We start from the raw sequence: 13020 nt of genomic DNA, 5'->3' as shown, positions 1-13020 counted from the left end.
TCAAGGAATACATAAAAATCTTACTTACTGTGAAACGGTAACATTGATTTTGAAAACAGATTGCTTTCCAGCAGTGTTTTCCTCTTACCTACGAAACCTATTTTGTTATATAATTAACAAAAGATAAGTCAGTACCTTGTCACCCTTTGGGCCGGCAACTCCAGGACCTCCCCTTTCTCCAGGCATCCCTTGCAGACCAGGGGTACCAGCAGCACCAGGTGGGCCAGCGGGACCAATTGGGCCCTGAAATTAAAGAAGAAAGACTATGTCCGAAGAAGGAAATGAGAAGGATTTTGAAAAGTCTAAGTGAATTGAATTATATGGCATTACCTTTCCTCCATCGGCACCAGGGGGGCCAGGCCCACCCCTAGCTCCTGGTGGTCCTGCCCCTCCAGGAGGTCCCCTTTCACCAGGGGCACCTGCATCACCCTGTAATAGAAAAATGTAATGTCCCTGTTAGAAAACTCAATGCTGAGGTAAACATAACACCTAAGTTGTATTATTTTGATGCAGGTAACTAGATTCTTAACTTGTATTTTTGAACAATTCAGAAACTCTTATAGTGATTAAAGACATTTGATCAACTGAATTGGAACTGAAAAGTTAAAAAGAGTTAGTCTAAACAAGGAAACTTTGACATCTGACCTGATGAACTAACTTTGAAACTATTGTTATATTTTAGAGCAAAATTTTAAAGTTCTTCTACCAAAATAGTTTACCCATATAGTGTCAAGGCACTGGAAAGATTTTTCTTTTAAAATGTCAGGCCCATAGTTGATTCTGTAGTTTTTATTAGTGTCTGAAAACTTTATTTTTCAGATGAAGCAAATTTAATGTATTTGAGATGCGTTGAGTTACCTTAAGTGTACTCACCAAACATTTACAATGTGGTGCTTCTTAAAAAGAGTATCTTGATGTACTATACTAAAAGTGTGTCACTAATCAATTGCTCTATGACATGCTGAAGAAATGAGAAAATAAATAGAAATATTCACCTTGCCTCCTGGAGTTCCAGGTGCACCAGCATCACCCTTTGGGCCCTAGGAGATTGACAGTCTATAATTAGACCTATATCAGAATGCATCTTATATAAGTATAAGCAAAACACACATTTGACTTGTTTTCATACTGTACATTTGTCAAATCTTGAGCTATGTACTCTTTCTTTAATACATTTTATTTTATGGTAAAATTCAAACTTTCTATCTTACAGTTATGATTGAATAAATTTTCTTTGTTTTGTTAATAAATATTTCAAAACTAAATGTTAAAACTCAGGCAACATGGCACGAGGGAATGCAAAATTTAATAATTAATAAATGATTACAATTTATTCTTTTGGTTGGTTTCTGAGTTTTGAAAACATGACATGCAACTTACTGCTTCACCAGGTTTTCCATTTTCTCCTGGAGGACCAGCGGTTCCAGGTACACCCTACAAAGAATCATATTTGTATTGTGTAATCACTTCAAATATTGCAAAAAAAAAAGTTCTCTTATGTATGTTTCTGCAAAGTATTCAAAAAACAGTTTTAGTGGTCTTTTTAGAGGTAAATAAATTTGTGGTTTTCAAAATCCAGACAGAGCTGTGATAATCATATGTGACAATAGAGAATCCCTCTATTCTTTCCATTGCTGTCTATAGAAATGAGTTCAAGGTCATAGTGAGATGGATTTAGCTATATAAATTTAAATTCTAATGAAAATAAGTGTAAACATATAGAATTATGTGAACTTGTAAAAATATTATTACTGTACTCATTCTGGAATACATATAGAAGTTATGCCTGTCAATTCACACTGTTTGTCATTTTATTTCAAAGCAGAAGATAGACCCACAAATTTTAAGCTTAAGACAAATTGTGATCTATTAGTATCACAAAAAAAAATTGAACTGTCAGTTAACAGATACAGCTATCAAAGGGAAGTACTTAATTGTCTGGTAAAAGCAGGTGTTCAATGACAATTTAAATAATAAATTCTTACTTGCACTCCTGGTGGACCAGGGGGTCCTCCGTCTCCTTTGTCGCCAGGTGGCCCCTAGGTAGAAAAATGTAATGAGATCCATCATTATAAGATTTTTACATTTAGTTCACACAGTTTTTATTTCAGCAGGCTGTTGGCTTAATTTAAAAATTAATAGTGTGAAGGAGGACAGAGTCTGGCCTGTGGAAGTGATGCAAAGGAGACGTGTACAATATAAACTTCAATCAACATCCATTAGCTAACTACATAAGCACGCTTAGTAATTGCTTCAGCAAACTATTATGATATAGTATCAGAGATTATGTAATTCTCGAACTCTTCCCTCTGCCCCACTCCACTCTCACCCACTTCCATCTCCAGTTTATGTGAGTAAGCTTACAGCAGATCCTGGGGGACCTTGAGGTCCAGCTTCACCATTCTTTCCAGCAGGACCCTAAAAAAACCAAACAACAACAACAAAAACAGTTAGGGAAGCAGAGAGAAGTTAAAGGGGTGGAGATAAATGTCTGTGTTATAAGGCTGGAAATAAGTTGATGAAAGCTACATACTTGAGGGCCAGGACCTCCAGGACCACCTCGTTCTCCATTTTTGCCAGGAGCACCCTAAAAAAATGACTAGTATTTACTAATTTTCACAAAGAAATCATTTATCATATTGTTCTCTCAGAGTTTTGATCTGTCTCCCCACATACACATACATACATACATACATACATACATACATACATACATACATCATACACAACCCAAAAGTATAATTAGGTCCCCATGAATGTTGCCACTGTTTCCCCAGAAGAACTCTACCAAATATCTATAATATATATTAGCTCACTTCTCACATGGTATTTTGATTGTAATATATTTTTCTGGGCTTTCAAGATCAAGTTTTGGTCATCTCTGCACTCCCATATGGAAAGTCAAAGGCCCTCCATCAAATATTTATTGAAGAAATGAAGGAAGGAACTCACATCATTTCCTTTAGGACCAGGGAAACCCATGACACCAGGCTGACCCCGGGGACCAGATGGGCCTGGAGGACCTGGGCGACCACTTTCTCCTTGACTTCCCTAATGAGAAAAAATGACATTAATAGAGGTTTGATAAAAATCTGATCAAAATATACAGCATACATATCAAGGCTATAAAATGTACATCAAGGCAAGGCCCAACCATGCATGCCATTATTCACTGGGCTTGTAAAATGAGATGGTAAGAAGGTACATACAGGAGGCCCTGGTTTTCCATCATTGCCTGGTCCTCCAGGGCTTCCGGACACACCCTAAATTGAAGAAATCAGTAAGGTGATTTGAAAATAATAATTAAAAAATAAAACATACATTTACTATAAAATTTTGAGATTTCCACTTACATATGTAGTCTCAGATTTGCACACATTTTTTTCTGCCTCTAAAGTGTCTTAGTCAAGTGTTCTATTTTCTGTTCTTATTCAACCTATACTAGCTTAAATTTTCTTAAAATAATTTTGTTTTATTTTGTTGTGAGCTTATATAAGGTATAGTCTGGTTTAAGTTGTCTTGGAACCTTTCTTCATTTGCCTTTTTTCTTAGTAAATGACAGTGTTTTCCTTTACCCTCAGTCCTGGAGGTCCAGGGTTGCCATCTCTGCCAGGTTCTCCACTAGGTCCCTTCGGCCCTGCGGGGCCTGGACCACCACGCTCCCCAGCGGGACCCTACATGGTAAAATAAGTGAACAAATCTGTGAAAGAGCCTTCTTTGACCTAGATATGGACAATATGTAGTCTGTAATTGCAGAACTTCATTTGTTCTCTTAAAGAGAGTTGGTGTGTTGCTGACATGCTTGTTATAAAATCACTGTTACCTATTAGCTTGGATTGTCATGTTGGAAATATTTTGAGGCAAATTTGATGAACATCACATGCTTCAAAAAGTAATATTTATTGGGCTTAACTATATTTCTGTGTCTATAAAGTGAAATATCTTTGATGGTATGAAATCAAATTTGTATAGCACTTTAAAGTTTTCAAAGAACTTTCAGGCATTTTAGTTTATCTTATTATTGAAATGAGGCTAAGATAAATAATTCCCAATTGATAGATAAGTTAAAGGACTCTGATTGAGGTTAAGTGTCTTGCTTTCATTACAAAGCTAAAAAAATAGCTGAGCGAGGGCTGGAATCATTGTTTTACACTGCGAGTTGTTTTGTTGTTGTTGTTGTTTTTTAACTCCAATATAGTTCTTTCAGATATTTAGGTTTCAATTAATAAGAAAAATGTAGAGGAGAATATACTTATTTGTAGTACTAGAAAATAGAAACTAAAATTTTATACCTTTTCTCCTGGAAGGCCATTAGCTCCAGCAGGTCCTCGGAATCCAGGTGGACCCTGGGAATTGTGACAAGCAAATATTTCAGTCCAAAACATTTAAACTTTTCATAATTCTTGAATGGCAATAGAGATATTCTCATGTTGTAAAATACTTTAAAACAATATTTGGGACTGGGCAAACATGTTTGCCTCATCCTGCAGGTGAAGTTCTATGTGGGTGACTGTGACGTTTCCTTTAAGATGCCCTTGGAAAACATACCCTTTCTCCTGCAGCTCCTGGAACTCCATTTGAACCAGGTTCTCCAGGCGAACCAGGTTTGCCATCTTCACCTTTAGAGCCTGGGATACCTGGAGAACCAGCTTCACCCTAAAGAAGGATGCCAATAAAGAAATAATGACTGAATTAGGTTGCAAAAATTTTACCTGGTTACTACCTAATTATGTTGCATTTTTCTAAATGATAACCAACTCATCCAATAGGGTAGTACTTACGCGTTCACCCCGTGGTCCGGGCTCTCCTTTGGCACCATTCTTACCGGGTTCACCCTAAATGAAACAAAATCTTGGTTGAAAAACAAGGATCAAGGAGCATAGACTACTGAAATTATCACTGGTAACATTGAATTATAAAATGAGAGTGAAATCAACATAATTCCAACTGGACAAGAATAAAAAGCTTGCTATTTATATTTTTGGTGTGAAAATCAAACCACACTTTTCAGGCAACAATGGAAAAATAAGCAACTTACTGCAGCACCTCGCTGTCCAGGAGCACCATTGCTACCAGCTGGTCCTGGAGGACCCCGGCCTCCTGACAGTCCAGGAGCGCCAGGAATGCCAGCGGGACCCTAAAAAGCAACCCAAGAACACTAGTATCAGCCCAACTTATTTTCCTGAATAGCTAATTTAAACATCACCAATATATTGTCATGCAAAATGCAAAGGAAGTCCTTATGTGTGTGTGGATGAGATTAGGGTGAAGGGTGGGGACATCTTACCATTTCACCTTTACCACCAGGACTACCATTAGTCCCAGGAGGGCCCTAGAGGGGGAAAAGAAACATATTAATAATAATACAAATAGTGTGTGTATGTTAGGTGTTTATATATTTACAAAATAAATTTATTGGTGGATGTTGTGCTTTATGGAGATTGATTCCTCCAATTATAGCACAACACATAAAATGTAGGCAGAAAATTACCATTATTTAAATAAATTAGAGATAATATGCATTTGTTTTAAATTATTAACTAATTAATATATGGTAGAGATTTTCGTCTTGTCTCTTCTTTGAATTTTTCTGATTGGTGATTAGTTTGGGGCACCTTCTTTGAAGTATCAGAAAACTATTCATCTTCTAATTCACTGTGTTATATAAACATAAAATTCCTAAATTCTAGAAGAGTGCAAATCTCAAACACTATCATTTTCAGTACTAATTAAATCAGTATTTGTCACAGTAGAGTCACTGCAGAGCACTAAGCCAAGATTTTTTTTCAAAAAAGTGATTTTAATTAATAGCAATATTAAAACATACATATGCTTTCATGAAGTCAGTGTGGCCTCTCAATGGCCATATTGGCTACTTACAGGAGGACCTTGAGCACCAGCATGTCCCTGAGGTCCAGGTTCTCCTCTTTGTCCAGGGGAACCATTTGAACCAGGAGATCCTGCAGGTCCAACTTCACCCTAAGGAATAAGCCAAGTAGTCAGTTTCCCTTGCCACATCTCATCTCTTATCCAGTTCACTCTTCAGTCCTGTGTAAACCCAGCTCTCAAAGGCTGGAGTAGGATGACTATATACTCTATCTAAAGCAAAGAATCATTAATCATAATGGCAGACAAAAATGGTAACTATGTGTGTGACAAAAATGGTAACTATGTGTGTGATTGTGTTATCTGTTTCCCAGACAGTGACTGGGAAAAGAGAAATGGCACAAGAAGAGATATCAGGATAGTTGAATGCCAGATATAACACGCTTCTGGAACCACGAAAGAGAGTAAATGGGGTCAAATACAAGGTTACGGAATGAGACTAAGCTTTGAGTGGTGAGTACAAAAAAGAGTATACAGATGTTGTGTTATAAGATTGGACACCTGAAACTTATATAATCTTATTAACCAATGCTACCACAATAAATTTAGTTTAAAAAAAGAATAGGGCTTTAAAGATCTCTACAGATATAAGATATTCACTTGACAGGTTACAAAAATATTTTCATGAAGCAATCCAATGATTTTCTGTTGTCTACAAAATATTGTTTATATTCTATAGAAATACATGTTTACCTTAGCACCAGGGGAACCAGGGAATCCTGCAGTTCCAGGAGGACCAGGTGGGCCCTGAAAAAAATTAAATACCATTTCAAGAGCTCTTAGTCAAGTCAATAAAAACACTACTAGTAATAATATATGAGCACATACACAATACAGAAGACAATTATGCAGATAAAATAGTATTTATCATTCATGAATGAATATTACATGGAGAAACAATGTTATAAAATAAAAAGACAGTAAAACCTAAAGTTAGAAAATTTGGTTTTGGCCGTGCCCTCAACTTTTGCCACAAATTCTGTGGACTTTGTTCAGGTTACTTTGCCTGAGCCATCATTTATAAAATAGAAATAATATTATTATGTATTTTGTAGGTCTCTTAATTGTTATATCCAGTACTGGCTATCAGCTAACTTTGTAAGTACCATACAGATTGGCCAAGTATAATGAAGAGTGTCAGAATTTTGTTTATGGGCTTAATGTTTCTAGAGTAACTGTTTCTAGATTTTATTTATGAGTCCAGTATCAATTTGAATCAAATGTTTATGAACAACGAGTTTGGGGCTACAATCCATATCATTCCAATATTCAATAATCCATAATTTCTCACTACCCTGAAGCAAATCAGGGTTGGATCAATAGTTACTTACCGGTTGTCCATCACTTCCTCGAGCACCATCATTACCTCGAGACCCCTAAAAATAGAAGTTTGTCTTAAATATCTTCTTATTTCTGAAAGGCTGGTGACAAGTAATATTTTGAGTAAAATTCTGACTCAGTTGAGTTGACTTATCCTTAGGTTTATTAAAATCTTTATACTAATTATATATATTTTAAAGTCAAATTATTAAAATTCATATATATAATAATGATTTAATGTAAAAGGATTGGATTCTGTATTTTACAAACTGAAGATAAATAATGGCTCAGATAACATATGAAACGTTTACACAAAAAATATCTTCAGCGAGGATAATGACATAAATTACTTATGTGTTTCCCTGTAATTATGGCTAACATTTTATGGAGGTGACTTCAATTGCAATTTTATAGAAAAGAAGTTTTCCTGCAGATTGTCACAGCCTGAAAACCTGGCTGAGACACTAATATGTCACTCTGGGTTATCACTGTGCTGTGGTAGTAACAATACTCACTGCTGCTCCAGGAAGCCCTGGCCGTCCTCTCTCACCAGGAGACCCTCTTGGACCCTACAGAATTAAATTGAAAGTATGGTTATGCTTTAAACTTGACATGTGTAAGAATAGTTGCCGAGAGAGCAAGGCAAGTTTGGGCTTAGATGGAGGTTAATAAAAAAACTGAAAATTATACGGTATGAAACATAATTACCATGGGTCCAGGAGCTCCATTTTCACCTGGAAGACCATTTTCACCCTAGAAACATTAAATATGTTACCATTTTGTATAACAGGAAGAACATTTTTATGCTTTAAACACAGCATAGTATGAAAAATATTATGGAAACCAAGAAGAATTTGAACAATATCAAATTTTTGTTAACATTTTTTTTATTTACCAGAAATCTCAATTTCCGTATTTTAAAAACATGAGGACTAAACAAAAACAATCAATGAGTTATTCAGGGATATGTAATCATTTCTAATCTAGACAGTTAAAGTTATCAGCTTTCATGGAAGCTTTAATGGAACATCTCAATTAGTCACTATTATTCAGCTCCTGAAATGCAAAATACAGGTAAATATCAAGGAAAGTTAAATGTCAAAATATAAATCTTAAATATAGCTATAACAATTAAATAAATTTATTTATGAAAATGTGATTTTGTTGTGATTCACCTTTAATCCAGGAGCACCTGTTTCACCCTTTTCTCCATTTCGTCCATCAAAGCCCTATGAAATATATAAAAATAATAATAATAATAGTAAAATCTGTTAATAATATAGAATGGTTGAAAATTTTACATTGAATTTTTTATAACCAGCTGTTCCACATAGCAGTATTTTCAACATTAACTTAAATAATGTAAAACTTCTTTAAATGGATTGGAGACATTTGACATTGATTTCATAGTAAAAAAAATCTGAACTAATTAGAAAGTATAATTTAGTCCAATTAGGAAGTGGCCTTAACTTAGAATAGCAAATATCAATTTCAAAGATTCTGTCTCTATTAGTTGATAGATTTTGGTCTCAGTTGGTTGAATCCACCTAATATTTTGCATAGAATAAAGTTGCTCAATTTGACCTTTAAATCATATTAACTAAATCTATGAATAACACATAGTTCTCAATAACATATTTTTATGTTTCTTCTGCTTGTGATGATAAGAAAATCAAATTATTCTTTCCCAAGCCTTTTTATACACTTAAAATCAACGTATTACTTTGTATAAAATAACTAGTTTGGCCAACAAATAATGTTGACAGACAAAACAATCAAATAAACTAGTTGTCAGAATCAACCATTTTGGCCACATACTCAGTTGTCCAATAATATTGGTTAGGCAAGTAAACATTGTGTAATTGGACAGCTTATAGTCAATTTAGAAACTCTACTTACTCTGTGTCCTTTCATACCGGGGAATCCAGGCATGCCAGCGGGACCTTTCATACCCTAACAATAATGAATAGAAAATATTTTAGTGAACTTTCAAATAGAATCACAATCCAGTAATAAAATGCCTTCTCTTTTTAAGTTTAGTTCAATTTGATTACGTAATAATTTTCAGGCTAAGATCATTGTGATTACTGCAATTAATTCGTGGGTGCTGAAGACTTACTGGAGGTCCAGGCAATCCTCGCTCTCCAGTTCGTCCAGGTCTTCCTGATTCCCCCTATGTGGAGACATAAACAATACATAGGTGTTTATATATAGGTGGAGAAAATACATGCAGCCAGTTAGTGAACTGGTTAATTTCCATTTTTCTCACCAAGGACTCATGAAAATGGTTGAGCTAAATATGTAATTGTGAGATCAGCTTTCTTAATAGAAGGAATGAAGAGCTTCTCCCACATCAATGTAAAGTTATGAACAATGCAGGCATTTCTCATCAATGAAGTATTATAACCATCTCTCAATCCAGTGAGATGAATTTGTGATTGGAAATTAAATGGGAAAAGAAGAATAGCATAATATTAAAGGCATTTATAAGTGTTGAAATTCATAAAGTACAAGTATCAAGAGGGACAGAGAAGAAACTTATTTCTTCTCCAGTTATGTGACATAGTCACTGGATATGTCTTCTTGACAAAGTCAAGCAGAACATTTGGGGGTTCTGCTAGTTTGGAGTTTAATAAACGGTATATGTAGTTATGCAAATACTATATAGATATTCAAAGATTAATAGGAGCTAAAATGTCATTAAGATATTAACAATTTTGAGTAAGGTTTTCCTCTCTGAAATTCTGCATATGGTATATGCTCTTCAGAATGTTCCAAGTTGAATTTTACTGTATCCCCATTCAATCCTTAAAAGCTTACATCTTTTCCAGCAGGACCAATTGGACCCATAGCACCAGGAGGTCCTGGAGGGCCCTGAAAACAAGGAAATAGAAAACAAATAAATCTGTAGATCTTTCTGTTATAGTTAATTTATTACTATATATTATGTGCATTCCTGGAAGTAACCTCAATATTTTTCATCATGAAAATGAAACATTAAGTTATATTGTATCTATATTATATCCAGTTTTCACTGATAAACTTATTTTTAATGAAAATTAAAAATATCATGCATTTATGTTTTATATCACGTGTGTACTTATAAACTCAAATAAACTTCTACATTTTTGAGATATTAAAGTTTTAAGTATATAAATATTTACAAATATTTTGAAATATTAAAAGAACATCTTACTTGCTCATTTACATAGCATGTTTTCTTGGAGAATTCCATTGGATTATGTTTATTTCTACTAAATTAAGTTTTAAAAATTATATAACAGAATAGTATATATGAAGGTGAACTGAGTGGCTACAGGAACATTAAATTTATATTTAACAGATAGAGGATTTGCATCCACAGTAGGAAGTAGGCTTGTGAGGGCTAATTAGCCAGGGAATTCCTAAATTAAATAACAAGTGTCTCTTAGATATTTAAACCATTAAAAGTGTCCAAACGATCATTGAAACAAGTTCATCTATCATAAAAATATCATTTATTATTTTAAAATGTGAGCATAAATTTAACCTTTATTTAATAGGGGCCTATGATTATGTTTTAGAAAATGAAGGTGGTCTCTATAAAGATTTGTCAATTTATTAAATATAGATATAATTGCTACTTACTACAGGACCAGCTTGCCCAGGTTCACCAGGGGGACCTTGGTATCCTGGAGAACCCTAGTAGGTAGAAAATTATGCAAATTTTTTAAAGTAACTTAAATTTTCATATGATTCATTCACACTTTGAAGATAATATGAAATGAAGATAAATTTAACATGTGGTTTAATTTTACCAAAGTCTTAATTGCTAATAGTTGTTGGTAGAGTAGAATGGAATTAAATATGAAATTCAGACACACTTGATAGTTTCTTGGTTGTGACTTCTCTACTTAATTAGGATTATGCATCCTGGAATAGCTAAATTACAGCAGTATCTATATTAATTTGACTTATATAATATGCATGAAGAAGAAAGCACCACTAATGGCCATACTTACAGGGGAGCCAGGATGACCAGATGAACCAGGGGGACCGGGAGGGCCTGGGGGACCCTGGAATGTAAATTTGAAGGACAAATTAAAAAATAAATGCATCTGAAATACACTTTATTCAGGCATCAAAGAGATGTGTCTCTTCAGGAATGATACTGACATCTTTAAAAATGTGAGCAACCTACCTCATTACATAACTATTCATGGATAGGATTGATTTTATTAATCATTAAAATGTCGTTCTAGATGAAATTCCCACAGAATGAATAAAAATTATTGATAAATATTATAAAATGTTGGATTGAACCCCCCAAAAGGGAATTCCAACTCTGGAAAAATCCATACAAAACGCTACGTGAGAATCCCTCCAATATTAGGATACTGGTATTGATGATGAAGCGTGTTGCCTGGCAGCCCAACTCATTGTAGAAAAATATTTATCTGCATACTATACCTTCCAGTTTCTAAAATCAATGGTGTAAATTAACCCAAAAGTTCTTAACTACATCACTGAATTATGTTAACATGAAGATTTAGATGTGCATATAAGAATAATCAATATGTGGAACAGTGATGAATTACAATTATAACCAACTGATTTATCATTTTTCAGAACTACAGATTAAACTAGAAAACTTTCAGTTTTGTAAACAGTTCTAAAGACAATAAATTTATAAAACTACAGTTTGTAATTAAATTTTCTCTTGTAACTTCTTTCTTGGAATGTTTATCAGTAGTGGCTTTTTAGTTTAGTTTTGTTTTTTTGTTGTTGTTTGTTTTTTTGTGTTTTTTTTTTTAGTAAAAATTGTGTACCTGATTGAAAAATAGAATTTATAATGTGAGTATAGCAGAGTAGACCAGATGCTTACTTAGTTCTTCTTCTAGCTTTGAAAGATACAAAAAAAAAGAAAAAAAAAAATCACAGCCCCTAAAACTTTAGAGATTTGTAAAATTCTCCTTGTGCAATTTACTTTATAACAATTTTAAGTGTCTTTCTTTAACTTCTTATTTGGCTCTATTAGTTAACATTTTGTCCTCTTTAGTTTTAGAAGTGACAAATATGGGGTCCAGTGATCTGGGTAGCAATCCTCCATAATCCCCAAGAATCCAGCGTCGTTTCATTTACGATTATATACCGTTTACTGGCATTGAAATAATAAACTTCTCTAGTGTTGCTCCTCCTCAGAGGCTGACTACAAGGGTCATTACATGGGACACCATGCATCATGTGCACGTGCTGTGCTCCGGTTTCAATGCTTTTTGCTATTCGTTTATATAAAAACTCTAGGTCATTTACATTGAGAGAAACCCTTTGGGTGCAATGTGAAAAGCTCTTGTTTACAGTGGATGAATTTGAAGATTTGATGAATTCTGGAAATAACTGTTTGAGCCCAGGAATTGAGGCGAGGCAGATTGTGATACAGGACATTCATCTCTCAAAATGTCATCTAGAAAGTAGCATTTAATTAATGAAAAGACATTAAAAGAAGATTCTGAACAACTTAGATGAGAGTGAGAAAAAGTGGAAGTGAAAAATGACATTTGGTTAAAATTAGGGACTATACGAGTGTGAGACCTAAGCATGAAGGCAGGTGGGCCCCTGGTATAGGTGGTTGTATAAGATAGAAATGGGTGGCAAACAGGCATGAAATGAGAGGCAGTGAAGGAAAAATCAGTTAGGACAGAAGGACCTTGATAATCCTACCTTTTTCTTTCCCAGCCTTAATTGAGAATAAGCTATTCTGTACAATTCTGTAATAATACTAGAAGAATGATCATTCAAAATTTAACAAACTGGAAGGCTAAATAATGTTCTAAA

The 13020-nt window shown here is 34.3% G+C and overlaps 1 protein-coding gene across 1 annotated transcript in view; it reads right to left on the bottom strand.

Moving 5' to 3' along the window:
* The window catches only part of COL3A1 (collagen type III alpha 1 chain), a 40505-nt gene that overhangs the window by 14140 nt on the left and 13345 nt on the right, over positions 1–13020 (bottom strand). Inside the window, exons 6-31 of the mRNA XM_081051776.1 lie at positions 11208–11261; positions 10834–10887; positions 10027–10080; positions 9326–9379; positions 9106–9159; positions 8382–8435; positions 7915–7959; positions 7722–7775; positions 7218–7262; positions 6580–6633; positions 5881–5979; positions 5288–5332; positions 5039–5137; positions 4782–4835; positions 4549–4656; positions 4293–4346; positions 3576–3674; positions 3210–3263; positions 2953–3051; positions 2534–2587; positions 2365–2418; positions 1986–2039; positions 1381–1434; positions 996–1040; positions 331–429; positions 136–243 (exon numbers count right to left, since the gene is read on the bottom strand). Of these exons, the coding sequence (XP_080907902.1) occupies positions 136–243; positions 331–429; positions 996–1040; positions 1381–1434; positions 1986–2039; positions 2365–2418; positions 2534–2587; positions 2953–3051; positions 3210–3263; positions 3576–3674; positions 4293–4346; positions 4549–4656; positions 4782–4835; positions 5039–5137; positions 5288–5332; positions 5881–5979; positions 6580–6633; positions 7218–7262; positions 7722–7775; positions 7915–7959; positions 8382–8435; positions 9106–9159; positions 9326–9379; positions 10027–10080; positions 10834–10887; positions 11208–11261 (1701 nt within the window). The remainder of the gene's footprint in view (positions 1–135; positions 244–330; positions 430–995; positions 1041–1380; positions 1435–1985; positions 2040–2364; positions 2419–2533; positions 2588–2952; positions 3052–3209; positions 3264–3575; positions 3675–4292; positions 4347–4548; positions 4657–4781; positions 4836–5038; positions 5138–5287; positions 5333–5880; positions 5980–6579; positions 6634–7217; positions 7263–7721; positions 7776–7914; positions 7960–8381; positions 8436–9105; positions 9160–9325; positions 9380–10026; positions 10081–10833; positions 10888–11207; positions 11262–13020) is intronic.

Source organism: Rhinolophus hipposideros (assembly GCF_964194185.1).
Source record: "Rhinolophus hipposideros genome assembly, chromosome: 6".
Taxonomy (NCBI): Eukaryota; Metazoa; Chordata; class Mammalia; order Chiroptera; family Rhinolophidae; genus Rhinolophus; species Rhinolophus hipposideros.
Note: the sequence above shows the minus strand (reverse complement) of the source record. Positions and strands in the feature narration are given on the sequence as shown.